This window comes from Lepidochelys kempii, chromosome 2 (genome assembly GCF_965140265.1).
Source record: "Lepidochelys kempii isolate rLepKem1 chromosome 2, rLepKem1.hap2, whole genome shotgun sequence".
Lineage (NCBI taxonomy): Eukaryota > Metazoa > Chordata > Testudines > Cheloniidae > Lepidochelys > Lepidochelys kempii.
In genome coordinates, this window is record NC_133257.1 from 110,075,411 (window position 1) to 110,103,004 (window position 27,594).

Consider the following 27,594-nt stretch of genomic DNA (forward strand, 5'->3'; position numbering starts at 1 on the left):
TAAAAGGAACAGGTAGGTAGACTTTCTAATTGCTTTAGTCCACTTCCAGCAGAACCCCAAGGACCCTTTAACTTTCTTTGAGCATGTGGAGAAGGGCCTCCCCGGATGGGCAATGTGGGTGTGGGAGGAATGTTAACAGCAGGAGGTCAGAACAGGAAACCTTTGTGACCTAGTCTAACTTCCCAGCCCATCTCTAATAGCAGGATAAGAGGTGGAACCAGTGGTCTGAACCGCCTCTCTAACAGATTAAACTCCTGCTCTTGCCTGGGCTCCTGAAAATGATAAACGCAGCCCTGTTCACTCATTGCATCCTGAATAACTACCCCTCAATTGCCCACTACCCCCTTCCTCTTCCTTCCTCCTGCTTTTGTGTGGTTTATTGGACTTTAATCATGTAGTGACTCTCGAAAACTGATGTGGACTATGAAACCACTCTTGCTATGCTAAATTACCATGATTTAAATGATACGAGTCTGGATTTATAGTTTACAGTTTAGATATATGTTCATTCCAAATGAAATTAAACAAAATATTTGAGGGAAAAAGTGAAGATAACAGTAAGAAAATATTAAAATATATTTTGGTGAGCCCATTGCATTTTCCCAAGTTTCCTTTAGAGGGCAGGAGACTACAGTAAATGCTTTGAAACGGAACATACCATCAGCATTTATGGAAAGGCCTCTGATGTAACACAGTCCTGTGACTGTCCAATGTGACCAGATGGCAGCGTCACATCGCTAGCACAGTATAATCAACAATCCTCTTAAAGCTGCAACTATGTCTGCCACGGCCCCTGATAGAATGCAGATTATGACCGAACTGGTGAAGGAAACTGAGGTCAGTCTACTTGAATGCAAAGTGTGTTTTGAAAAATATAGCCAGAAGAAGAAACACAGGCCAAGGAACTTGCCCTGTGGACATGTTATGTGCTTGGAGTGTGTATTCTCTCTAGCACACCCAAGGAATTTTAGGTTGGAGTGCCCTTTCTGTCGAAGAGCTTGCAAATCCTCAGAGACAAGTGACTGCTTACCATTGTTGCACCTGATAGAGATCTTAAGCCCTGCAACTAATATTTCTTTAGCTTCAAGAACAACTGGGACTGGCAATGAAGCAGCTGTATCAGCATCTCTAGGCTTAACGTTCAACCTTTCTTTCGGAGGCTGGGGGACGCTGATCGATCCGACTGGGATTGCAATGTGTCGAGGGTCTGACTGTGTAGTAGTGGCACACGATGGCAAGAAAAGGATTAAGCTGTTTGGCTTGAGTGGAAGCTGTATACAACAGTTTGGGGAAAGAGGAGATGCAGGCAATGATATTAAATACCCACTTGACGTGACAGTCACATTGGACGGCCACGTGGTTGTCACGGACAGCGGCGATCGCTCTGTGAAAGTGTTTGATTTTAATGGAATAGGCAAGCTAGTTATCAGGGAATCCTTTTGTTTACCATGGGGTTTGGATACCACCCCAGAGAATGACGTTATCCTGTCTGATCCAGAGGCAGGTGCTCTTTCTCGGTTGACAGCCAATTTTAAAAAAGGAGAACTAAAGAAAGTTCAGAAGATCCAGTCTAACTTATGCAACCCAAGAGAGGTGGCAGTTTCTCAGACTTCTGGTATTATCGCTGTAATAGAGCACCTGATAGCTAAGGGACCAAACTACAGCAGCACAAGAGTGAAGATATTCAGTGCTGACATGAAACTCATTGGCCAGATGGATAGCTTTGGTCTAAACCTAGTGTTTCCCTCCAAAATATATGCCACTGCTGTGGCCTTCGACAGAGAGGGACACATAATAGTAGCAGATGCCTATAACCAAGTTGTATTGTGCTTAGGAAAACCTGAGGAATTTCCTGTCTTAAGGCCCATAATTACCCAAGGGCTTTCTTATCCTGTGGCATTGACTTACACAGCAAGCAATTCTCTGATTGTCTTAGACAGTGGTGATCATTCAGTTAAAGTATATACTGCTAGCTGAATTGTTTTGGATTACTAATTTCATTCCATTTCAGATTTTAAAAGAAGTCATGATGGTTTTATCAGATGCATGTGTGGGTTTTTTCTGCCATGATTTTGTGTGAAACGTACCATTTTTATGGACATGCTGTATGGTGTTTGACATTTGCTCATCAATTCTGACTCCTAAGTATGTGTGAGAGACAACATGCGTATTCTAAATAGCGCCAGACAAAGCGACCTCAACCAGATGACCTGGCATTTTTTCTAAACCATTATACGATTATTACTTTTTTTTTTTCCTTAAAATGAACAATAGTCTTGTGTTAGATAATGGAAGATCCTAAATCAATTGTGAAACAGAGAATGACTTGCACCTTTTGGTTATCTTGATTGAAGTCTAGCTTACACAGTGTTTTTTTGATAAGGTGAGAGAATCTCATGAGAAAGAAGCAGCAATTTTCAGAAATTCTATTAGAAGGGAGACTCTCTAGCTCAGAGGACTTGTAACTGTAAGTGAAATGTTTTAGTTCCAAAGGTTACTTTAATCCAATTGAGGTCAGTAGTGACAAAATACTTATCTTGTTCAGTGGTCAGTTTGAAATGAGTTGTGTGGTCAAAGTGTAGTTTCTCCACATTACAAAAACCACCATGAAGACGGCTATTATGAAAGGCCAATGACTGAATGGGCCTAGAGACTGATCCACCATCTCATTCCTAGAGGTAGGCCTATCAGAAGAGTTAAGACATAGTGGTGGTGCAGTGTTTGGAAGCTTGTACTATCTGGGCCATACATTTTCTTTAGAGAATTATTTTGTGGTAGTCAGGTTTCCATCGTGCACCGCTTCTTCATTAACACTAACTTCACTTTGAAAAATAAAGTTCTAAAATTTGTAACAAAGACACTGTCTTACGGTTTGACCACAGTTATGCATTTTTCTGTGTGCCAGGCTTGTATTTATTATTTATAGTTTCTTACACTAACCTCATCACTGTAGTTTGAGTGCTTGCATTAAGAGTGCCTAGCTGTGTAATGATAGTGATATAAAAGTCAGCTTCTCCACATGGATATAGACAGTGATTTGGGTAGTAGCAGTGATGAGCAGAACTCCAATGGCTCAAAGGTCTAGGCAGTTATCTGGTCAAAAACTTGTTTGCAGCTCTGCAAACTGAATTGGGCATCTTACAGAAACAAACCTTCATGAGATTTCTGGTACTTTGTGCTTCTGGGTGGCCTTTCTAATGAAATATTAGCACTTCTGCTTCCAGACCCAACCAGAACTAAGTGTAGATGTGGTGAGAAGGGATGGAGGAGGTGAACCTCATTTTTTCCCCTCAAGTTTCAAAAAAAGATTTTGGGTCAGTTCTTATTTTATCCAAGACAATCTGGCTGCATCTTGTCACTGGTTCTGTTGCTTCACTGGATAGCAAAAGTTGAAGAGATAATACTATGACTTAAATAGGGATTATAATATTACTTTAGTTGGACTCTTCACTGAATCTATTTGGATTTCTCTGCTGCTAAAAAGAGGCTGTTTGATAGCTTTGAATTATTAAGTAGTTTGACAGTGACGGCAGTTTTGATACAAGTATAAATGCTTTGTAAGGTAGATAGAGGTAGGTTGAAATTATATATACCTCTTATTTTCCTTTATTTTTATTTGGCCTCACAGACTCAATAAGATATTCCGTACTTCCACATGCCCTGAACCAAAGCCCTTTCAAGTCAGAGGGAGTCTTTCCATGAAGTTTAGTGAGCTCTTGATCAGGCTTTTAGAGCATATAATTACTACATAATATTGTACCCCTACCATAATTGACAGATCCTTATTTTAAACAGGACAGGGGCACTTTCAGCACCTCATTTCAGATTCAATGTATCTTTGTACCTGTCTTGTATTAAAATGTTTGAAAGTGATAGAATACCGTTAAATAAGCTATTTTCAAAAAGTTTTACTGACTAGTGACATACCAGGACATTAATAATTGTGGGTTTGGAAAGCAACATGAAGTTTCTGCACTTATTTATTATGGGTTTGTTATTTTACTTCAGTATATTCATTTTTCTTTGGTATCACTAGATCTGTTGTAGAGTAACTTTATATATTATATTAGAGATTTTATGGATCTGGTTTGTAGATCTTTTCCAACTCCACCTGCCACACACTAAGGCAGTGGTTTCCAAACTGTGGGATGTGCCTCCCTCGGGGGGCACAGAGGAATGTTCGGTGGGGCATGTTGGGGGGCTCAGGCTAGCCCCACAGTGGGTGGGGATGGAGTGCCCCCCAGCCCAGCTCTGGCCCCAGCTGCAGCTCCACTCCATCCCCAGCCCAGCTCTGCCCTCATTCCTTCTCCGCCCCCCCCCAGAAAAGCTCATCTGCTGAGCCAACAGCGCAGTAATGGGGGCGCGGACAGATTCCGTTACTGGTAAGGTGGGCCATGACAGGTAAAGTTTGGGCACCTCTGCAATAACGGGTCTGAGGGTGACAAGGTTTGGATTCTCTGTAAGAAGAATTCTGCTGGCCACAACAGGATTCCTCTGTGGGTCAGGACACTAATGCAGGGAGCACTTTACTTCTATGAGTAGGAAAAATAACCTCTTTACCTGCTGCCAGCAAAAGCTTACTATTAACTATGGTGTCTGGGGGGGATACCAAACTGATTTGATAGAGGAGAGAGAGAGGGCACAGTCTTCCTCTTCCTTCAGGGAATTGATGTACTTCTAAATGCATAGGGAAGGGTACCTTAGAAGTATGTGAATTAATAAAGTGTTAAAAGTAAAGTTTAGGGCGCTAGACATTCAGGCTGCGATCCGTCATCTGGCTTGTCCTTTCAACCAACATAACCCCTTCCCACATCCACCTTCCCCAAACCCCACCCTGTTGTGCACCAGCACAACAGAGAGTCAGAGTTTGTCCTTACCCTTTTTAACTTATGGATGAACAACCTTGGGACCACCTAGAGCCACAAAGGTAACTAGCCAAGAGCTGAAATACTGAACTTAATTTTTAAATAAATTCACGCCATTTTAAAATCCAAGCACAAAACACAAATTATCCTTGTTCTGTATTTCTCTTTTGATAGATAATAGAAATAGCTTGATGTTTGAGTTCACAAACAAACAAACAAACTGCTTTTGTTCCCAACCTGCAGTAGTAGGAAGATGGTGGCTGGAGCAGAAGGATCTATTCTAGAATGCTGCAGGCTACACTGACTTTTGCTTGTGTCAAATGTGTGTTCTTTCGTTGAATGATGCATTATATTTTGTGTTTGTTATGAATCTCATTGCTATGCCTTGTAAAACACTGGGCAGAGAAACCATTTAAAATTCTGTCTTCAGTTATTAAGGGTGGGTGCCTAAAATATAGGCACCCAAATAAGTGTCCTGTCCTATGAAAGTGCTGACTACGTGAAGCTCCCACTGACTTATGAAACTGCATAAATATGGATTTAGGTGACCAACTTTAGGCACCCACGTTTGGAACTTTTGGCCTGAGTTATTGGGTGGTGGTGCAGCCATATGACTGCAGTACATTTTGCTCCTCCTGTTTGCTCTTTTATTCTTTGTAAATGTGTGCTAAAACTTAATCAATAAAACACTATTTTTTGGGGGAGGGAATCCTCTGTGTTGGAATTTTGTTCCATTTGTTAGGAAAAATGCAGGAATAAGCAGAAATTATTTTCAGTAACTAAATATATCCTGAGATTAGGTGTTAGTAATGTAGGTAATAAACTGAAATGCCCTAGATTTTGTTTCTCATGTGTTTTCCTTTTTCTTTATACATAGAGCAGAACTATCACATGCATATTTTATATATGTCTTCCACTGGTTTAAAAGAAGAGACAAAAACGATGGTTGTTTTACAAAGGCCTGATGATCAAATACTGGTCCCATTGATTGAAGTCAGTTCGAGTTTTAACACAGACTTCAAGAGGATAGACATTTGGCTCTGAGGGAGAGGAATGGCAATGGACAAGAATTCAAATTCAGAGGTCATGGTTCCATCTGGCCTTAAATCTATGAATTATTTATTCTTGGGTACAAAATTCCAGTGATCCACTTATTACAAAATTGCTTGTTTGATTATATAGATGTGATAGTTCTTTGCAGATGGCCTTCTTTGCATTACATGTTTCAAAAGTAACTTTTACTATAGACATTTCACTCTTCTTCTATTATTACATCTTTATAATTTCCTCAAAATAGATTCTGATAAATATGCAGCGTATAATATATTGTCTTACTATCATCTGACTACCCTCTGCTTAAAATTCTTTAGTTCTAATTTTCCATAGTTAAAAGGGACAACTATATTTAGGTCCAAAATTTATAAAAGAGATAAATAAAGGTCTCATAGCTAGAAATATTTTCATTATTTAAAAATGTTTAATGAAAACAGATTTTGTATTCTCACAATACATTACATTGTAGAGGCAAAGCTAAAAAGGTGGTGGGGGGGAGTTGTTTTTGAATACTTCATTTTTCTTGAAGGATTATTTATATGTAGAGGGTGTGCAGCTCTAGGGGTGCTTACTTTGTCCAAAAACTTCAAGTCCTACACATTTATTATTACAAATACTAAGTTGAAATTGATTGATAATTCTCTTATTACTGCCTGGGAAGGGCCATATTCTAGCTGTGAAGTCACACCTGCTCAAAAGTGGGCTGTCCAACTTCCAAAATTCAATACTAATCTAAAGGACAGAGCCCTTATCTTGTCAATTTTCCAAACTGAAATACTTCATGCCTTAAGAATGTTTTCCCTTTAATGGCACTTGGGCTGTGCTTTGAATTGATATTGGCTCCCCTTGTGCTTAAGCAATGAACATCCATTCACTAAATCTTTCACTCCTCTTCACCTTAAATCAGTTCTCCTCTCTTCCACCCCCAAAATAATTTAAAAAAAGGAATTTGCCCACCAGAAAGTAGTTTCACAGCAGTACATCCCTTTAGAGTGCATTCCAATTTGTAAAGACTTTGCAGACTGGGAGAGTACATTGGCTCCAATTATCTAAAAATGTAACATGTAGAAGGGTATTAATTCACATGATTAAAGCATTTCCACCAGTGAATACCAAAGGAATTAATAATGACAAGATCATTAGTGAAATGTCAAAGCTCCTTAAAAACAGTAAGGCAGTTTCCAGACAAAAAGATAAGTAACCACAAACTCTTCCTCCCTTTTTTAAGACATGAATCATGGAGCTGGGAAATCAGGGTTCTAGTCTCAAAGACTCTCCTGTGTAACTTTGGGATAAACTCTGTGCCTGTAATTTGGGGCTCATAATATTTACCTCCCTGCTTATCGCACAGGGATGAAGAATTAATGTATTAATATTTATAAACCTCTGAGATTAAAGCATGGAAAATGGTATAAAGTGCACTGCATCATCCACTTACTTTATACTGCTTACCTTGGATAACTCTGAAACCATCCATAAAAACTAGGATTGTGTTTTATTGACAGAGCTCTCTATTGAAACCTATATTTTTGTTACCAATGTCACTTAACTCAAAGGTTGGAAATATAATACATTGTTGAAGTAGCTGGTGCCCTATGATGATGGAAAAATCTAGAATTGATAATTATTCCTTCTAACTTGTATTTTACCAAATTAGTGTGTGAAGGAGGGGGGTGAGGGACTACTTTGTTCTTTGAAATACCATATTTCAAGTTTAAAGGTTTGTAATCGTAATTTTGTGTGTGGAATTTTCATACACTGTAGGCTGTGGTGTGGATACAATTGTTAGACTGTTTAGGCTCTAGCAGTGAAAACCTGGGCTGAGAGTCCTTGGTGGCAGAAAGTTTGCTCAAAGGGGTACTGAAGAGGGAATAAACATAGACACAGAGGACATGAACCTACATCCTTTTTTGACAAGCATAAACCAAACAAGGTATGTTTTAAGGATGCACCTAAAATTGGCATTTCTGAAACTCCTCCAGACAAATATTTTACTGCCACATACTGTAAACATACCAGAGTGTATGTTTATATGCAGCTATAACATGAGATCAGGACTCAAAATAAAACCAAATAGAAGTTGCACAGTGTGTGTGTTAGACAAATGTACAGGATCTATCTACATGGGAACCAAAGATCTGAAATTATAGGGAGTGGGAATTCTGCCACTACATTTGTTTGGAAACAAATTGTTAGAGTATGTGGTTCACAAAGGACTGGACAAAGTTTTGTTTATTTTATTTTATTTTAAATACAAGCAATGGTTGTAATTAAAGAGTCTGGGAGAAATAACCAACAAACCAACTTTTAGAAAGACATTCCATGTGCTGGGACACATTAAGTCTAAGGTTGTATAAAGTAGATGAAACCACGGTTTACCCAATGATACAGTTGTATAACATGGGATATATAATTTAACCCAATGACTCCTCCATGGAGCTCAGTAATGTGTGGTTGAAGCAGAAAATGCAGAAGGGAAGTCTTATATTGTATTGTATGACAATACATAAATCCAAGAAGGAATCTGCATAGTAACCTAAGATGAAGTACGATATCTTGAAACAAGCCTAAGAGATCTAAGGAAAGATGTTGGAGAGGTAAAAGATTAGGGAAAGATTATTTTAAATCTCTGTAAGAAAATGTTTCCTAAATCACAAGCTCTTTTGCTAACTGTACTCCAATTTGCATTAATTTTACAACATTGTTTTGTAGAGCTGAGATATGTTACTAAAAAGATTTTTAACTCTTTACAGTAATTTGTCTAAGTGGGGGCTTGAGCCCATGTTCTGTTAAATATTCCTTCTTGATTCTGCCTTCTGTATTTATATAAATACTCCTTAGTATCCCAAATGGGACTACCCACATATATAAATACTCCAGGATTGGACTTTTAGATACACTGAAATCGCACGATTCTCACTGCAGAGGTCAAGCTTTAGAATTTAAGGTTTTTGGGACAGTTACTTCTATCCTTACATGCCTAATCTGCTGTGCACATTTATGGCATGTTATAATTTATTGTAACATTCAACAAAAAATTTTCACCAAACACACAATTTATTTTTCATTATGTATTTCCCCCTTTTACCATAACAAACCCTTGGATAGGTCACAGTAGCCCACCCAGCCCTAAGGTGGATCAGTAGAATATCTTCACTTTTGGATGTGTAGTTGCTCAGCAACCAACAGATGGGGACTAGATGGACTCAATTGCAGTCAGTGCAAGATAAATACCAGGCCGGCTCTTGCAAATTCTGAAGAGGAGGAGAATAGAAGGGCCTATTATTGGGTCGGGGGGAGTGGGTGGTTTAGGATACTTACTGTGCAAGGTCTGGTTATTGTGTAGAGCATAGGACTTGTGTTTAAGGCTGCTAGACATTTTGATTTTATCTAATCTCAGATTCATGAACATCCAACTAGCAGTTGCAACAGTTCAGAGCAATTTTATCATTTTTAATATAGAAGAGTAATATTAAAGTTACTCCAGAGAGACATGACCCTCTAATCTTAATGAGTTGAACATTTTTCTGTGCACTTAGGTAGGGCCTGATCCAACCCATTAAAGTTCCTGGGACTCTTTCCATTGACTTCAATGGACATTAGATCAGGACCCCACTTACTTTTTAACAAAGGGAATCCCCTCCCCCTCTTCTGCTACTATTCAAGCCAAGGATTTATTCAGCTTGTTTGGATGGAATCTTTTGATGAATGACTTTAATTATCTCTTCCAAGCAACATAGTTGCATTTATCCACTGCATTGTATAGGGATATACAATTTTGCATATGATACAAAGAGGGAAACCTATTTGTATGCACAGTTGAGAAGTAATTTTATAAGGCGCAATTGTGGCCAGCGAGTCTGGCTGTCACCTCAGGCAGGCTCTGCAGAGCCACAATAGCCCCACTGCCCTCCTTATGCAGTTGGGCAAGAGGGGGCAGAATGGGCAGGGCAGAACCTTGGCTCCATCTGCAACCAGGTTTCAACCTGGCATAGTTTACTCTTTCTCTGTAGCAGACACAAGAGGGAGATTGTGACTGAGTTTAAAGGGTTAATAAAAATCTTGTACTAATTTTTGAAAAGGCTAGTTTCATTTACTGTATCACAAAGAATGGATATTTTATCGATTTCTTGTCTACCCCTGTAGAGCAGAAACTATATCTCTATAGCTGAACATAAGGGTTTCTGAATGTTAAATAGACTTGATGTGATATTTCACTGCTAACTCTATAGTCTGTTAGACTGCACGCTCTTCAGGGAAAGGATTGTCTTTACATATTTTGAACAGTGCTAAGGAAATTATCTGCACTAAGCAAACATATATATAATAACTGTATTGATGTACCAGACAGTATTTGTAAGCTGGCCTGCTGCTTTCTGTTCCCAAGAGCCATGGGGCTCTCAATTCAGGATTCACGTTCACAATAGAACTGCAGGGATCTGTTCAGTCATACTTGCATACCAGACATTCTTTATAGTAATGATGAAGAAAGTGAGGGCCTTCTGGGGTGGGGAATAATGGAAGAGTTGTGCTTTACAGTGTTTGCTGGGGCCTGCCCTGCTGATCTACATTGTGATAATGTCAGGAACAGACTGGGGCAGTTAATTTTTTCTTAGGGATGAGCAACTAATTTCTCTATTGTTAGGTGGTGCAACTAAGTACTACAAATGAGTAAACACTAAAATTAATATGGTTATTGGGAAAATCTCAAAAGAAGAAAATGAATATTTGATCCTATTTTAAAAGTTGAACTACTATTTATATTAACAGTATATATCCAATATTAGTAAATCTGAGGCCTGCGATTCAGTATTTTTATTTTGTTCTCATCACAGTGCTTACTTTTTATGTTTTCACTTTTCTTCCTACCTATCACAGTGGTAAATGAGCATCTATCATACACCTATCACAGTGGTAAATGAGCATCTTGGTCGTTTATTAAAGTGAACCCAAGAAAATCTGCCTCTCTTTCTCCCCCCATACTGTAGGGGGTGTGTGTAATGTTTGAGGTTTTTTGGTGGAATTATTGAAGGAAGACTAGGTCTTTTGATTTTGTAATACCAACAGTATCAGAAGCCCTGTACTGTGATTCCTATTAACTGCAGTGAACATTGCTAGTCAGGTCGGATAACCTACAGTGCTAGTTTCCCTGTTAGTCATTTAAGAAGCTGTTTGAATTCCAATATATATTTCTTTTGAAGCCAAAAGTGAGGTGCTGTTAATTTATTTCCCCTTTAGTATTTGGGGTAGATGCTAACCAAAGTAAAAACCAACCATCTTGGTCATGCATACTCAAAAGTCCATTCACATAAATGTTTTCTTTTACTGGCTGTAAAGGATTCTGAACTTGGATGCAAAAAGATTACTAGGTTCTGAGCTTAAGACTGTAGGGATATTAAATTCCCCATTTCCACCATATAGGCTTGAGCCAAAGCTCATTAAAGGCAATGGAAAGATTCCATTTGACTTTAATATACTTTCAGTCAGGCTCCCACTATACAAGAAAAGATTTCCTAATACGTGAGCTAAAGTTTGTTTACTTTGACTTTAAGGCTTGTCAACATGCAAAGTTGTTACAAACTTTAAGACATTACTGCATCTGCCACCTCCTCATCTGCCTCCAGACAACTTCTTTGTAATGCCTGGTTTATAACAAAACGTCTGATTCCAAGATGACGTCTTTTCACCAATACTGTTTTTCATCTATAGGTGGCATTGGCACTTAACAGTTCCCACAGTAATTGAACAGTGGGAGGTAGGGAGCAAGGCAATGTGACTCCCTTCCCTGCTCTTTGATCATTGGAGAAGGGAGTATCCTCTGCAAAATTTTAATACAGTTTAATATGTTATTTTTACACATCCCTTTTCTCTTGTGTTGCGCGTGTGTACTAAGCTTTTTTATGGACACCATTACAAAACAGTATAGGGATTCACAAAAAGAAAGGAGTACTTGTGGCACCTTAGAGACTAACATTTATTTAGTCTCTAAGGTGCCACAAGTACTCCTTTTCTTTTTGCGAATACAGACTAACACGGCTGCTACTCTGAAACCTGTTAGTATAGGGATTAGAGGCACAGACAAAATGTCAATATACTTAATCAGTTCAACAATATTACATCTAATTGTACCATCAGCACTGAAACATTTCAGCCTGACAGGAACATGATGGATCCTGCCTCAGCAATGCTTACAAGAAAGTGCTCACCTGGAAACATTGTCTTTAAAATTCCAGACTGCCTGAATCTCCACTGATTCAGACATGCATATGAGCAAACCCTACTTCAGAGCAAGGTGTTTAAAAATCCATGATTTTTTTAAAAAAATCAAAATATCGGATTTTTTTATTAAAATGGGATTTTTTTGATAAAATGCTTTTTGAGGAAAAAACCTATCTAATGATAGTTTTAATTAGGATACATTATAGCTCAAAGATATCTCATCATGGTATAGGGATTATAAATTCTAATTCTATAGTATGAGACAATATATTCATGTAATGTTTAAGAAAAGTTTTGTAAATTAGTTCCAATAGTTCATGGATTACAGACCCAATCTTATTGGGTTCCAGGGGCTTCTGTATAGATTATTTAGGTTAATCTTTCTATCTACCCAATGGGACTCAGTGATCAGTCTAGAAGATACCATCAGAGATGCTTCGTTTTGCAGTTCTCAAACTGTGGATTTGTGTCTCCAGAGATAACATGCTTGTTAACAGCAAAAATGTTTTAAAATAAATAATATATAGAGGTGAGAAATAACAGACCTCAACCCTGTTGTCCCTCTGCAAATTTGTGTATATAGAGTCAATCCCTTACCTCTCTCTAAAAGTGCAAAGTTTCAAAAAGTTCAATGACTAGAAGATTGTTGGGGGCAGAATAGATCTGGACAAGGAGGAAAAAGTCTGGAGATAAATGTGAGAAAGGAGGGGCAGGCAGTAGAAACAAAAGTGAAACTTTTTGAGCAGCCTATTCCAGAGTGTAGCCTTTCTGAGTGTAGCCTTCATTGATTTGAGATCTACCGTACCATTCTCTCACTAGAAGGGAAAACCTATAATGGCAGCAGGCCGTAAAAGAGACCCAGTTTGGGAATATTTTAATGAAGTTCCTCTACCTGTGGGTAAGACAGGCACGTGTACAAAATGCAAACAGTGCAACAAAGAAATGCAAGGCCCGGTTCCCCAAATGAAACATCATCATGAGACGTGTTCCTTCTCAGGAAGAAGCTGCGTTGAAGATGATGAAAGGTACATGTCTGAACATGCAGGATCTTCAGGTTGGTAAACTTTTTTTATTTCATACTTCTTTCTTAAGGACTGCCTGTTTTCCTTCTGGACTATTCTTGAATTCTCATGTTTGAGCAAAAAATATAGTTGTTTCTCTATGGTACTATCATTTTAGATGCAGTTATGATAATAAATAAGTAGCTGAAATAGGTATATCTTCCTTTTACAATTTCATCTTTAAAGTAGTACTGAGTGTCAGTGAATGCAAAGAGTAATACTAAATGAGCAGTATGGTAATAATAATTAAATAACTGCATTGACTTATTTTGTTAGGAGAATCCATCCTCAATATACAGGATTCTGGAGACTATCTACCTTCAAGATAACCATCATTTTCTATAGTTTCAGAGTTATCTGCCAATGATAGTGTTTCAGTCACATCACGTATGTCACATAGCCACAAGATAACACTTGTAGCAAAAAGAGAAAAAAAATATCCATCATCCAGGAACAACCATAGATATCTTTATGATAAGAACCAGCAGATTACAAAAAGAGGTAACTGATGAAAAAATTGCCCTCTTTGTTTATGCAACAACCTCTCCTTTCTGTATGATTGAGAACCCACACGTCATTAACATGGTTCAGTCATTAAGACCAGGATACAGTCCACCAACAGATGTCGCTGGCAAATTGCTGGATAAAGTGTATGAAAGAGAAATTGAGCAGTGGGCAAAAGGTCGAGAGGGTAAAATTGTTAACCTGAGCCTTGATGGGTGGAGTAATGTTCACAATGATCCTGTTGTATGTGCTTGTGTGACAACAGAAGAAGGGAATGTATTCCTTACAGAAACAGTTAATACATCAGGAAATGCACACACAGCACAATACTTACAAGAAGTAACAGTAAAAGCTATAACGAACTGTGGGGAAAAAATTCAAATGTCTAGTACGCAGCTTGGTCACAGACAATGCTGCAAATGTATCCAAGATGAGAAGAAATTTAGAAGAGTCCCAAGCTAATAACATAGGGTTGCAGCGCTCATTTGATGCACCTTCTAGACAAAGACTTCAGTGTTCCAGAAATAAAGGCTAATGTCGTTAGAACTGCAAAATACTTTCGTAATAACCACTTTGCAGCAGCTCTGAAAAAAGTGGGAGGAACCAAGCTAACTCTCCCACAAGATGTGCGATGGAACTCAGTAGTGGACTGTTTTGAGCACCATATCAAGAACTGGCCTAATCTGATGACAGTTTGTGAACAAAATTGTGAAAAAATAGCTGGCACTGTCACAGTCAAAGTTCTCAACATTGGGCTTAAGAGAAATGTTGAACACATGGTGAGTACCCTGAAGCCTGTTTCTGTAACCTTGAACAAAATGCAGGGAAATAGCTGTTTTATTGCTGATGCTGTTGAAATTTGGAAGGAACTGAGTGAGATCTTAAAAAGAGAAATATGCAATGACAGAGTTAAATTACAAGCAGTAAAAAAAACAAATGGGACAAGCACTATCTCCAGCTCATTTTCTTGCAAATATTCTCAATACTCAGTACCAGGGTCAAACCTTAATTGCTGAAGAAGAGGAGCTGGCTATGACATGGACCTCCAGCAATCATCCCTCCATAATGCCAACTATAATAAACTTCAGAGCTAAGGGTGAACCATTTAAGAAATATATTTTTGCTGATGATATTTTAAAGAAAGTCACACCAGTGAACTGGTGGAAGTCACTTAAGCACTTGGATTCAGAGACTGTTGAAGTGATAATTTCACTTTTAACAGCAGTAGCTTCTTCTGCCAGTGTAGAAAGAATATTTTCTTCCTTTGGACTAATTCATTCCAAATTGAGACATCATTTGGGACCTGAAAAAGCAGGAAAGCTTGTTTTTCTTTTCCAGATTATGAACAAACAGGAAAATGAAGGTGAAGACGACTGAGTTAGCTGCAGAATCCAATATTTTAAGTTTCTCATGTTGACCTGGTGACATAGCCTATTTAATTTTTGTTTTGTTTTTTAAATGTTTAATTTAACTATTTTAATTAAAAACAATTTTAACAGAAGCAAACCTGATTTTAAAAAACTTGAATGATTAAATTCAAAAATTCATATGCTTGTTTTGTTAAAATATTATATGTTTGCTGTTGAAGAAAAAAATCCAGAATACATAATGTTGTAGTTTTAGTTAAATAAAACAATTTAAATGTCTGTCTGTGATGTGATGTTCTCCTCCTAATTCAGCATGGCAAGAAAATCCTCCAAATTTTAATGATTAACCTATTGAATTGGAGGTAGTTCACCTCCCAGGGCCTTCATAAATATCTGCTTCAATTACCTATGGTAAATGAAATAACCAAACAATCATTCATTTTCTGATATAGCAATAAAACTAATTTGAAAAGTTTTCAAAATAAATCACTTAAAATGTATAGTGTGTACAGTACCTTCTAAAAATGAAACCTACATCTATCTCTGAGTTGTGAAGAATATGTATTACAGTTATAACAACCAACAAGAATGCGCTTTTTATGTAGAAATCCATGATTAAATAGAGTCTTCCTGACTAGTGATTTAAATCAAATCCACCCTACTTCAGAGTATGAATATTTCAGTCAATTTTTAATTTGAAAAGCCCATTAGGAGTGGTCAGCAGTACAGTAAATAAGCTGTTATTGTCCCATCTAATGAACATAAAATACCAAAGTACAAGCTTAATTTTACTGTTGATGTACTGTCCTGTCTGGGAGGAGGTGCAGAGCCACACAACCACAAAGAGAGGTTAAGTGGGGACTGTGCTTTAAGGAGTCATAACCACTCCCCATCATGCAGGGAGAGTGAATACGCACCATCAGGGGTATGTCTACACTAAAAGTAGACATCTGCAGCTGGCCTGTGCCAGCTGACTTGGGCTCGGACTAAGGGGCTGTTTAATTGCAGTGTAGATGTTTGGGCTCAGACTGCAGCCCAAGCTCTGGGACCCTCCTCCCTCACAGTGTCCTAGAGCCTGTGCTCCAGTCCAAGCCCGAACAACTACACAGCAATCATCATGCCCTTAGCTCTGTGAGTCCTTGAGCCACAGAAAACCACTCTCTCTCTCTGTCCTCCTCCTTCCTCTTCAGCCAGCTAGTGTAGCAATGGAAGGATTTGGAGAGGATCCTAGCCAGTGGGAAGAAGCTGCAGATAGCAAAACTGTATGCTAACAGTTGTTGTTGCAGCCATATTGTAAATGGCCATATTTTGGGATCCAAGATTCTTGAGGATTATTTGTAATCAGTACAAATATCACCAAATTCAGGTATTCATAGTGACAGAAATTTCAGATCCAAAAACCTCCCAGTCCTAATTTATAACTATTCTTACCTGCAATTGCTTTTTCATATGTACCTTTTATATAATACTTTTCATCTTCAAAGCATTGAATAAACAACTAAATAATCCTCACAACAAAGAAAGAGTTCTTATTTTAGATATTTCACTCTAAATTTATTCAGGCTTGGTTTACTGCAGTGGAGATACAGCAAGAATGAATTTGACCCAATATGATTTTAATTCAATCAAATACTTCTGCAGAGAAGTCATAATTGTAACACGGTGGACCATACTCTACTGATGTTAACTGGCACAACTCTATTGAAGTCAATGAAGCTGTGCCAAATTATCCAGACAGTTTGTCCTAATGTGTGTAAGTAAACACATGACATTGTTCTTGTAACTTTTGTCTCCTTTCCCTATTCTGTTTATTGCTTACATTCATAGTTTGTTGTCTAAATGTAAGCCCTGATCTTGTAGTTGGAGCCATGCGGGTGGACCCACACTAAATTCATATAGAGCCATATGGGGGTCTGCCTAGGCAGATCTAATTACAGAATCAGAGCTTTAGATTGTAAAATCTCTAACAGCTTAATGGGACTAAATCGGGGGGCCCAGATAATCTTCATCCAAGAATATTAAAGGAATGGGCACATGAAATTGCAAGCCCGTTAGCAAAAATTTTTAATGAATCTGTAAACTCAGGGGTTGTACTGTATGACTGGAGATTGCTAACATAGTTCCTATTTTTAAGAAAGGAAAAAAAAGCAATCCGGGTAACTACAGGCCTGTTAGTTTGACATCTGTAGTATGCAAGGTCTTGGAAAAAATGTTGAAGGAGAAAGTAGTTAGGGACATTGAGGTCAATGGTAATTGGGACAAAATACAACGTTTTACAAAAGGTAGATCATGCCAAACCAACTGGATCTCCTTCTTTTAGAAGATAACAGTTTTTTAGACAAAGGAGATGCAGTGGATCTAATTTACCTCGACTTCAGTAAGGCATTTGATACTGTTCCACATGGGGAATTATTAGTTAAATTGGAAAAGATGGGGATCAATATGAAAATTGAAAGGTGGATAAGGAACTGGTTAAAGGGGAGACAACAATGGGTCACACTGAAAGGTGAACTGTCAGGCTAGAGGGAGGTTACTAATGGAGTTCCTCAGGGATCGGTTTTGGGATCAATCTTATTTATTCTTTTTATTACTGACCTTGGCACAAAAAGCGGGAGTGTGTGTTAATAAAGTTTGCGGATGACACAAAGCTGGGAGGTATTGCCAATACAGAGAAGGACCAGGATATCATACAGGAAGATCTGGATGACCTCGTAAACTGGACCAATAGTTTAATTTAATAGTGAAAAGTGCAAGGTCATGCATTTAGGGATTAATAACAAGAATTTTTGTTATAAGCTGGGGACTCATCAATTGGAAGTAACAGAGGAGGAGAAGGACCTTGGAGTATTGGTTGATCACAAGATGACTATGAGCCGTCAATGTGATGTGACCGTGAATAAAGCTAATGCGATCTTGGGATGCATCAGGCAAGGTATTTCCAGTAGAGATAAGGAGGTGTTAGTACCATTATACAAGGCACTGGTGAGACCTCATCTGGAATACTGTGTGCAGTTCTGGTCTCCTATGTTTAAGAAGGATGAACTCAAACTGGAACAGGTCCAGAGAAGGGCTACTAGGCAGATCTGAGGAATGGAAAACCTGTCTTATGAAAGGAGACTCAAAGAGCTTGGCTTGTTTAGCCCAACCAAAAGAAGGCTGAGGGGAGATATGATTGCTCTCTATAAATGTATCAGAGGCATAAATACCAGGGAGGGAGAGGAATTATTTAAGCTCAGTACCAATGTGGACACAAGAACTGTGTTCTGGCCATCAGGAAGTTTAGACTTGAAATTAGACAAAGGTTTCTAACCATCAGAAGAGTGAAGTTCTAGAACAGCCTTCCACGGGGAACAGTGGGGGCAAAAGACATATCTGGCTTCAAGACTAAGCTTGATAAGTTTATGGAGGGGATGGTATGATGGGATAGCCTAATTCTGGCTATTAATTGATCTTTGACTATTAGCGGTAAATATGCCCAATGGCCTATGATGGGATGTTAGATGAGGTGGGATCTGAGTTACTAGAGAGAATTCTTTCCTGGGTGTCTGGCTGGTGAGTCTTGCCCACATGCTCAGGGTTTAGCTCAAGGGTGGACAAACTTTTTGGCCCAAGGGCCACATATGGGTGTGGAAATTGTATAGCACGCCATGAATGCTCACAAAATTGGGGGTTGGGGTGTGGGGGGGGAGGGCTCCAGCTGGGGGTGTGGGCTCTGGGGTGGGGCTGTGGATGAGGAGTTGGGAGTGCAGGAGGGTGCTCCGGGCTGGGACTGAGGGGTTCAAGAGCAGGAGGGGGATCAGGGCTGGGGCAGGGGGTTGGGGCACAGGAGGGGTGCAGGCTCCGGATGGCACTTACCTCAAGAAGCTCCCAGAAGCAGTGGCATGTCCCCCAGCCAGATTTTATGCGGTGGTGCAGCCAGGGAGCTCAGCACGCTGCCCCATCTGCAGGCACCGCCTGTGTAGCTCCCATTGGCTGTGGTTCCTGGCCAGTGGGAGCTGCAGGGGCGGCGCTTGGAGTGGGGCAGCATGCGGATCCCCCTGGCTGCCCCTACCTGTAGGAGTCAGAGGGGGCACATGCCGCTGCTTTCAGGAGCTGCGCAGAGTGGGGCAAGCCCTCAACCCCGCTAACCAGCTGGAGCACCGGAGTGGGGCAAGCCCCAGTCCCCACTCCCAGGCAGGAACTCGAGGGCCAGATGCGGCCCCAGGGCCGTAGTTTGCCCACCCCTGGTTTAGCTGATCACCATATTTGGGGTTGGGAAGGAATTTTCCTCCAGGGCAGATTGGCAGAGGCCCTGTGGGTTTTTCGCCTTCCTCTGCCGTGTGGGGCACGGGTCACTTGCTGGAGGATTCGCTGCACCTCGAAGACTTTAAACTATGATTTGAGGACTTCAATAGCTCAGACATAGGTGAGGGGTTTATTACAGGAGTGGGTGGGTGAGATTCTGTGGCCTGTTTTGTGCAGGAGGTCAGACTAGACGATCATAATGGTCCCTTCTGACCTTGAAGCCTAAGATTTGAGGCAGAGGCGCCACACCTTATTTTTATTAATTCGTCTGGAAATTGCCTGTCCCACTTGTGGATGTGGTATAAACAATAAAACAGGTGGTGAGTATGATGATATACAGTAAAGTAAAAACAACATTGCACAAAATCAGATTTCTCTTTAGAAATTAAACATGAAGAAAAAGAAATGAGGGAGGAATGGACAAGGAAAACTCCTATTCTGGTTTTAGTTTGCATTATCTATTGCGGGGGAATTGCGTAAAGTGCTTACTGTCACAATCCTTTTGAACTACTCCAGCTGTGAAGAGTTTCATATAGTGCTCTGGGCCCAACATTCTTAACACTCAGAAAGAATACTGAAGTTCAATTGTTCTGGACTGGGACTCAGACTTGGGGTCTATTCTTTGCTCTGCCACTGGTCTACTGGATGACCTTGGGCAAATCACTTCCCCTTTCTATACCCTACTTTCCCCATCTGTAAAATGGGGATAATACTGACTCCTTTGTAAAAACACTTTGAGATCTACCTATGGAGAGTACTATAGAAGAGCTAAGTATTACTATGTTAGTCTTTTCATTAAGTATTTTACTGGAATTGAGAGATTATCAATCAGTCTTTTAAAGAAAGTGTGTGCAGTTGCTGTAAGACTGGTGGTGGTAAAATAATCACATTTCAAAGGTAGGTGGCATATATACTGACCCATAGTCTTCTAGCTTCAGTTGCAATTTTACCCATGTATCATAATTAAAATATCGATGTTTTCAAAAACAGATTTAAGCCAACATGTCCAAAGTTGGATATTTATATTTATGCATCTAAGCTAAACTGGCCTAATTTCTAAATGTGTAGAATAGCTCGAGTTCTGGTTGAAAATTGATGGTCCCTGCAGATGCTCAGCAATTTTGAAAATTGGCCACTTTCATGTAGATGCCTAAATATGGGTTTGAAAAACTTCACCTGATATTTCAAAAAATTGTAGGAGACCCTTATACAAAATAACTAAAGAAAACTATGGCAAAATGTTTAATAGTTGTACAATTTAAGTTATGCTATTAGGATACAAAGAGATATTGTATTAAGTAGTAGTAGCTGGAAATCATTACACTAAAAGGGTGAAATCCTGGTCCCAATGAAGTCTGTGGGAAAAGTCCCCCTCACTTCAGTAGGGCCAGGATTTCATTCCAGATATATGATCAGATTCCAGCTCTAAGAATGGCACACATATCAAACATGTTAAAAGTGTTAAGATTTAAAAGTTCTTTCTACATCTGAAGAGAGTGGGCAATAGTATTTTTCAAGATTATGCTAATTATGCTTTGAAATCAGCCATCACAAGGTTCCTAATTAGTGAGCAACATTAGGGCACATAAGTCACTTACATGAATTGCCTTATTCCTCTCTTTTTTCCAGGAATGCAAGAGAGTGTGGGGAAAAATACTACTCTCTCTAACACACTGGTAGTGACACTGACTTTAGTGGGACAATTTGAGTCATGGATTTTCTGGTTAGTTCTCTCCAAAACATAGGGTGCTGTAGCACTGAGCCAGATACTCAGCTTCCTCCTCATTAAAGGGGAGCTTTGCCACTGAATGTAGGACCAAGCCCTTAAGCATTTAAACTTTAAAAACAGATGGGAAAAGGGGGTTTAATAACTTTAAACACTTTTTATAGTCAACTCAAAAATAGCGTTGGTGTTAAATATTGAAGATATATTAACTAATGATTTAGGGGAATTAAAAATGACCCATTTTTTAAAACTTGAACTCAGTGAATGGTACTCTCCCCTACTGATCCACAATGTTAAAAGGAGACATTCTGATCTGTCAGGTTAACTTAAAAGTAGACATTTTTGAAAGATACCTAAATAAGCAGTCATCAGCCACATTAAACAATGTTTAGGTACATCTATTCTGCATTTGGTCAGAGGACTGACACTTAAGATTTCCCCCACCCCACATTTGGGGCTCATAACACCATTCAACCTGAACTCATTTTAGTCTTAAAGTGTCTCTATAAATATGTTACATGTAGACCCATGATCTTCAAGTCCCCCAGCAGGATTTTTCAGACACAATCAAAATAACTATCAGTAAGAGAGGTGAAAAACATCTAGGCCATCTAACATGTATCTGTGAATTAGGAATTAGAAGCAAAAGGAAAATCTAAAACCCCATCTAAAAGCACTGGACAAAAACCTGTTATCATAAACACTGGTGGTAAATTCAGAGAAATTCCTCTTCAATGGAGATATTGTGGATCCCCACTGATGTACCTGAAAGTAAATTTTGGCTCAGTGTGTAGAACGTCAGGAAGACCACTTGTCTACATCACTCCTCTCAACAATGTTTTACTCTCATTGTGCTAAAGAAAAGTTTATTTGGATAATTTACCATTTGAGTATAAGGAATCACATCTTCTCTTGTCCCTGCAGTGTCAAAAATCTGACTCCCTAGAACACACCCAACAGATTGATTTCACAAATGTTAAAATATAACCTTTTTAAAAAATGTATGAGATGCTGGGCCCACTGAAATATATAAAAGTTTTGACACTGATTTCATTAGAGCTATGATTTCACCCCATGTTTTTACTTATGTTACAAATAAAATCTTCGGTTTTTAAAGGTGGCATTTAAAAACATCTAAATGTACTTTTCACCACACTAAGGGCTTGGCTACACTTGCAGATGTAGAGTGCTGGGCGTTAAACTAGCCTTTGGACACCACAGCAGGGAAAACGCTGCTGTGTGTTTACTTTTTCTCAGATTGGAGGTTGAAGTTAATCAATTTCACTTTCTCAGGCACTAACTCTAACTCAGCATTGCCATGTGTTTGAGTTGCAAAAAGTTGGGGTTTAGTTTGTTTTCATTGGATTTTTTTAAAAATCCAAACAGTTATATTGAGCTTAGATTTTCTTTAAAAGCTTGTTCTTATAAAACCTAAATGTGGGTCAAATTTGGTTTGATAATCTCTTTAAAATCATTAAAATCTTAGCTTTATTATTTACACTACCTTAAAAATTTAAGGCTTAACAACTCTGGCACTGAAGGCACTATACAAATAATAATTATGTCTTTCCAATCAAATTCTCTATTTTAATTTTTTTTGTTTCTTTTAAAATTAAAAAACTGCTCCACATCCTCTCACCACTGCAAACTTTCCCTTTTTTCTGGCTTCTGTGAAATAATGAGATGCAATCAGGGAGGCTGGTGACAGGGCAGCAGGTACAGCAAGATGTTGGTGGAGAAATTGTTGAGAAGATTATTATTCCTAGCAGGCACCAAAATAGTTCTCCCATCAGATAGGCAGAAAAACATCAGGGAGTTCATGGGATGTTGTGCCCCAGATACAGGACATGAGGGCAATCTGGACTCTTGACTCCCAGTGTCTCTTGTGTGTACCTTTTTGTCCTGGAGTGGTATACTATCTTCCCTGTCAGGAGAAGATGGGTGACTGGCATCTGAATTTACTACCAGTAGCAAAAGTAGAAATTTAAAGGATTTCTTATGGCAGCCATGTTTGATGGAGAAATATAAACAGGTATTATGCCAGGAACCAAGCACTGTATCAGCCTGGATCTCACTCAGCTTCCCTCTGCCACTTCCCTCCTCATCCACAACTGCATTCCTGACATTTGTTCCTCTTCAGTGCAGGTCCTGCTTCCAATCAGCCTAACACTTTTAGAAGTCGTTCTTCCTGTTCCTCCAGAGTTTTTCCAAACACAGTCACATCATCCAAATAAATAAACTAATACTTGTAATAGGTTCATGTCTCCCACAACTTTTCTCTATAAGACAGTGGCATGTGGTAGGCACTCCAGATATTCCTGGGGGCATGTGTCCAAACAGAAACCTAAAGGGCAGAGAATGTGGTTTTCTCTCTATCATCTTGTCTCAGGGGGATGAGGGAATATGCACATCAAAGATTCACCATCAAGAACCACTGGCTCCCTAGCAAACAGTTCAAGGCATAGAGTCATGGTGCACTCATCAATCACAGCGCATCTACTTAAGGTAGAGTAGTCTATAATCATCCTTATTTTCCCATTTCTCTTCTGGACCAGCACAATCAGCACATGGACTATGTGGTTTACAAGCAGTGCATGACACCGCGCAGCATCACCTCAAAGAGCGCAATCTTCCTAGAGGGCTCCAAGGGCTCGTGAATCTTGCAGTCTGATGTTATCACAGAACCCTGAGATGGGTGGGCCCTCCAGAGGTCGTCAAGTCTGGTCCTCCGCTTCCTTGGTGCGTCTCCCATGCCACCCGGGGAGCAAGAGCACCTGGGAGCTTTCACCTTTCCTCAAGCAGATGATCCTTCCACTCCTCAGACACTAAGGAGCCCCCAAAGTCAAACCCTGCACGATCCATGAGTGGGGGGCCTGGGGCTTCACGGGGGGACTTTCCGCCTAGGAGAGGTCTGCTCTCCGCTGTCTTCTCCAGGCGCCCCCAGCCACTGCTCTGCTCTGCCACCCTCTGGTCCCACCTCCCCCATTCACCCCGCCGAGCTGCTTATCCCCCTTGGTCCGCACCTCGCCCCCGCTCCCCGCCGCACACCCGCCACGCCGCTTTCCACGCCCTGTTTCACCCGCCCCGGCGGCTGCGCGCGCAGCGCTCGGCTCCCTCCCACCTCGCCCTGCGCGCGCGCCACAGGGGCAAAGTACGGGCAGGCAGCTCTTTGCGATGGCGCTGTTCCCTCTGCGCATGCGCTGAGGGGTCCGGGGCTGGGGGGGTACCGCACAGCACTCGGGGCGCGAAGGATATACGCATACCTAGGCGGCGGCGGGGTTACCCTGGGACACTCCTTTCCCCTCCCCCTGCCTCGAGGACACTCGGCTGTTTCCGTGTCTTTCCGGAACAACCTCTCTCCCCCCCCCCTCCCCCGCGTTAACCCGCCCGTCTCCTAGGCGGCTGCGGTCTGTTCGGCGAGGCAGCCGCTGGCCGTTGTGGGCGGAAGATGGCGGTCGGGACGGGGAGGCGGCAGCCGCAGCCGCGGCGCAGGGGAGCGGAGCGGCGGGAGCTGTTATGCAAACGAGGCTAGAGGCGGACAGACGCGGAGTCAGACAGGCAGAGGCCGCCCGGGGCTGCTCGGCCGCCGCTCCCGCTCCCCTTCCCCCCTCCCCGCACTGGGGATGGACCTTGGGGCTGCGCCTCGCCGCGGGCAGCGCGGGGCTGGCAGCGACCCGTCCCTGTGAGCGGCCCCCGGGCAGCAGCGGCGGCAGCGCGGAGGGAGCTGGGCGCCGCCGGGGAAGATGTCGGAGATCAAGGTGAAGGTGGCCGTCAGGGTCCGGCCCATGAACCGCAGAGGTAAACCGAGCCGCCGGCTGCCCGCGGGGAGCGCCCGCCGGCCCCCCCCCCCCCCCCGGCTGGGCACCCCCACCGCTGCTTCTCCCCACCGTGGCTGAGCGGGCGCACCTCCGCCCCAGCGCCCGAAGGCGGGTGGGGGTCGGGGGGGGGTTGTCAGCGCTCACGGACCCCACAACAATCAATGAGCAAAAGGTCACCCTTCAGGGGTGCGGCTGAAGCGTCCCTTGTCACAGCCGCTGCTCCCGCGGGGGCGGACCCTGCTTTTTCAGACCACTTTGAGCACTCTCCTATCTCTCTTCCCCCCCCCCCCGGTGCACACACCTTCCCTCAGCTGGTGGAGGTCCAGGGTGAGCCTGCGACTCCCCCATCTTCTCCGCAGGGCTGCCTGGAGAACCTCCTCCTAAGGAGGGCAGTTCTCCAAACAGCCCTGGGGATTAGCTAGGGGAGCTTCAGGCTCTGGGGAGAAATACCAAACTCTCCTCCCCCCACACACATACCCCAGTAGTAGTGTGGGGGTAAGGGTTGTTCGGCAAGTAGCTCTGGGGAGACGTTGGGGGAAGCCCAGTTTGGCGGGATGGAGAGGGGTGCACGTGGGTCCCTTCTGTGCACGAGGGGCTATTCTGATAGGTAAAGCCGTCTGGCATGTTCTCTTCTAGAGTTGGAGTTGAACAGCAAATGTATTGTGGAGATGCAAGGGAATCAGACTGTGCTGCACCCTCCCCCTTCAAACATCAAACAGGGAGATAACAGGTACAAATAAAATATCCCTATCCTGAAATCCCTGCCCCACCCTGTCTACTTTGGATTAAGCATGGGCTCAAACAATGAGTTGTTTGTGTGCTTTTTTTAAGAGACAAGCAGCATCTTAATGTTGCCTCCGCTACTTTTGGAAGCTCTTTTAAAAAAAAGTCCAGTAGCCTGATTCTCCTTTCACTTGCAGCTGTGTAAGATGCCAATAACATCAATGAAGTTTTATCAGTGGGAGATCAGAATCAGACCCCAAGTTTCTCTATCCACACCCTGTTAGAGGATTTAGGGGTAATAGCATTACTCTGTTAGAGGCAAAAGATCATTAGTAGTTTCATATATGTTTAAAGATTATTGCTTTCATCAACTGTTAGATGAGATTGATTAGTGGTGGGATGCAAGAAACTGAAAAGTCCATAATATTTTTGGCAGTTTCATTAAGGAGATTCTGTTCACGAGTTGCTGTAACCTTCAGTTTTGATTTGTGGGAACAAAAGTTGTGTCCTGGATTTTAGATGTTGGGGGAGGGATTTTTCAGGGCTGTATTTACCAGATTGCAACATATTTGCATTTGAAAAGTTGTGACGGCTGGATCCCTTATTAATTCTGTGGTGTTCTGTGAAGCAGTGTAAGAGAGTGCACTAAAATAATTTGGAAATCTGGCACTTACTTGTGAAGTCCCTGTAAAGAATACTTTTGGAAATCATCCAAAATACCAATGCACCAGATTGTAAAAATAGAGCAGAGCAGGAAAAGATCTGCCCCCCCACACCCCATTTAGGTGGGGGCATGAGGAGGAGAGCATTGTGTACTGATCTGTTCAGTTACCTGTTAAATGATCTCTGTACTTGGTGCTCTGAATATATTTTTTGCTTAAGAGCAGAACGTTAAGCAAATAATCAGTTATGGCCATTTTCCCATAAGACTGCTTGCACATCTCATAGGCATGGTTTTGTGAAGAAACAGAACTCACTGCATATGTCCATCTGAATTATTTGAGTTGGTGCTTTTTTGGTAGACATTTTACACTTTCATGATGCTTTACATCTTAAAAATTCTGATACTTCGTATGAGGGTCCACTTACACTAATCCAACTGCAGAATTGGGATGTAATAAATTTTGTGTTCAAGTTTAGCTTTATGCCATTAATCCTTTTGATAACAGTGTAAGGAAGGCCCATCTTGTGGTTTACGCACTGTTTTGGAACTGGGAAGATCTGGGTTCATTTCCTGGTTCTTTGCCAGACTTTCTGTGCAACCTTGGCAGAGTCATGTAATCTCTCTGTGCCTTGGTTCCCATCTGTAAAATGGGAATAATAAATGTTGTCTTGGTCTCTTATTTACTGTTTCTTACTATGTGTGTGTATAGTGCCTAGCACAGTGAAACCCTGATCTTGATTGGAGCCAATGTTCTAAAATGTGTAGGCTTGAAGGAACTTTGGTACTGTAAATTTATTCTCCATACGTATTTCATGATTTTGTACAAAACTAAAGGAAGAAATAAACTGAATATAGTTCTGAAAAAAAGGAAACAAATGTACAAATATACCAGAGTAGAATCAAAGTTTTAGAAATAAATGTTCAAATAAATAAAAAGTCTACAGTAAAAAAAAAAAAAAAAAAACCTGAAAAAACTGTTTCTAAATTACTGGTAATTAACTTAAGGTGGGAATGTTACCCTCTTTGTGAAAATTGTTGCAGATATTTGGGAAGAAGTTACAATGCTACTGTAATATAAGACCACATGTGGTTTGTCTGTATGGGTTTTTTTCTTGCTTTATCGTCTGTTATGTATAGAAATATCTATCCCTTTTTGACCTTGCTTGAATTAGGACCCAATTCTGTCTTGATAACCACATGTGCAGACCCTTGCAGCAGCATGGAATCCCACTGGCATAAATAGGGTTCTTCAACAAACATGGATCTGCCCACCTGTAGCTCAGTGCAGCTTTGGGGTCTTAGTTTATTGT

The 27,594-nt window shown here is 40.9% G+C and overlaps 2 protein-coding genes across 7 annotated transcripts in view; both read left to right on the forward strand.

The window, feature by feature from the left end:
* Nucleotides 1–423: 423 nt before the first annotated feature.
* On the forward strand, nt 424–11,857 carry NHLRC1 (NHL repeat containing E3 ubiquitin protein ligase 1). Its single transcript, XM_073331919.1, has 2 exons — nt 424–2,678; nt 5,743–11,857. The coding sequence occupies exon 1, from the start codon at nt 778–780 to the stop codon at nt 1,975–1,977; it is 1,200 nt and encodes a 399-aa protein (XP_073188020.1). The 5' UTR covers nt 424–777; the 3' UTR covers nt 1,978–2,678; nt 5,743–11,857.
* Nucleotides 11,858–24,276: 12,419 nt separating this feature from the next.
* KIF13A (kinesin family member 13A) overlaps nt 24,277–27,594 on the forward strand; it is a 203,823-nt gene continuing 200,505 nt past the window's right edge. For 5 of the 6 annotated variants that reach the window (XM_073331927.1, XM_073331923.1, XM_073331926.1 and 2 more), the window contains exons 1-2: nt 24,277–24,877; nt 25,534–25,627. In XM_073331927.1, coding sequence (XP_073188028.1) covers nt 24,823–24,877; nt 25,534–25,627 — 149 coding nt within the window. In that variant the 5' untranslated portion in view covers nt 24,277–24,822. The remainder of the gene's footprint in view (nt 24,878–25,533; nt 25,628–27,594) is intronic. The other variant, XM_073331929.1, reaches the window with a different exon arrangement.

What these genes read in the sequence shown, in the direction of transcription:
- NHLRC1 (XM_073331919.1), top strand. Translation starts at nt 778, where the DNA reads ATGTCTGCCACGGCCCCTGATAGAATGCAGATTATGACCGAACTGGTG.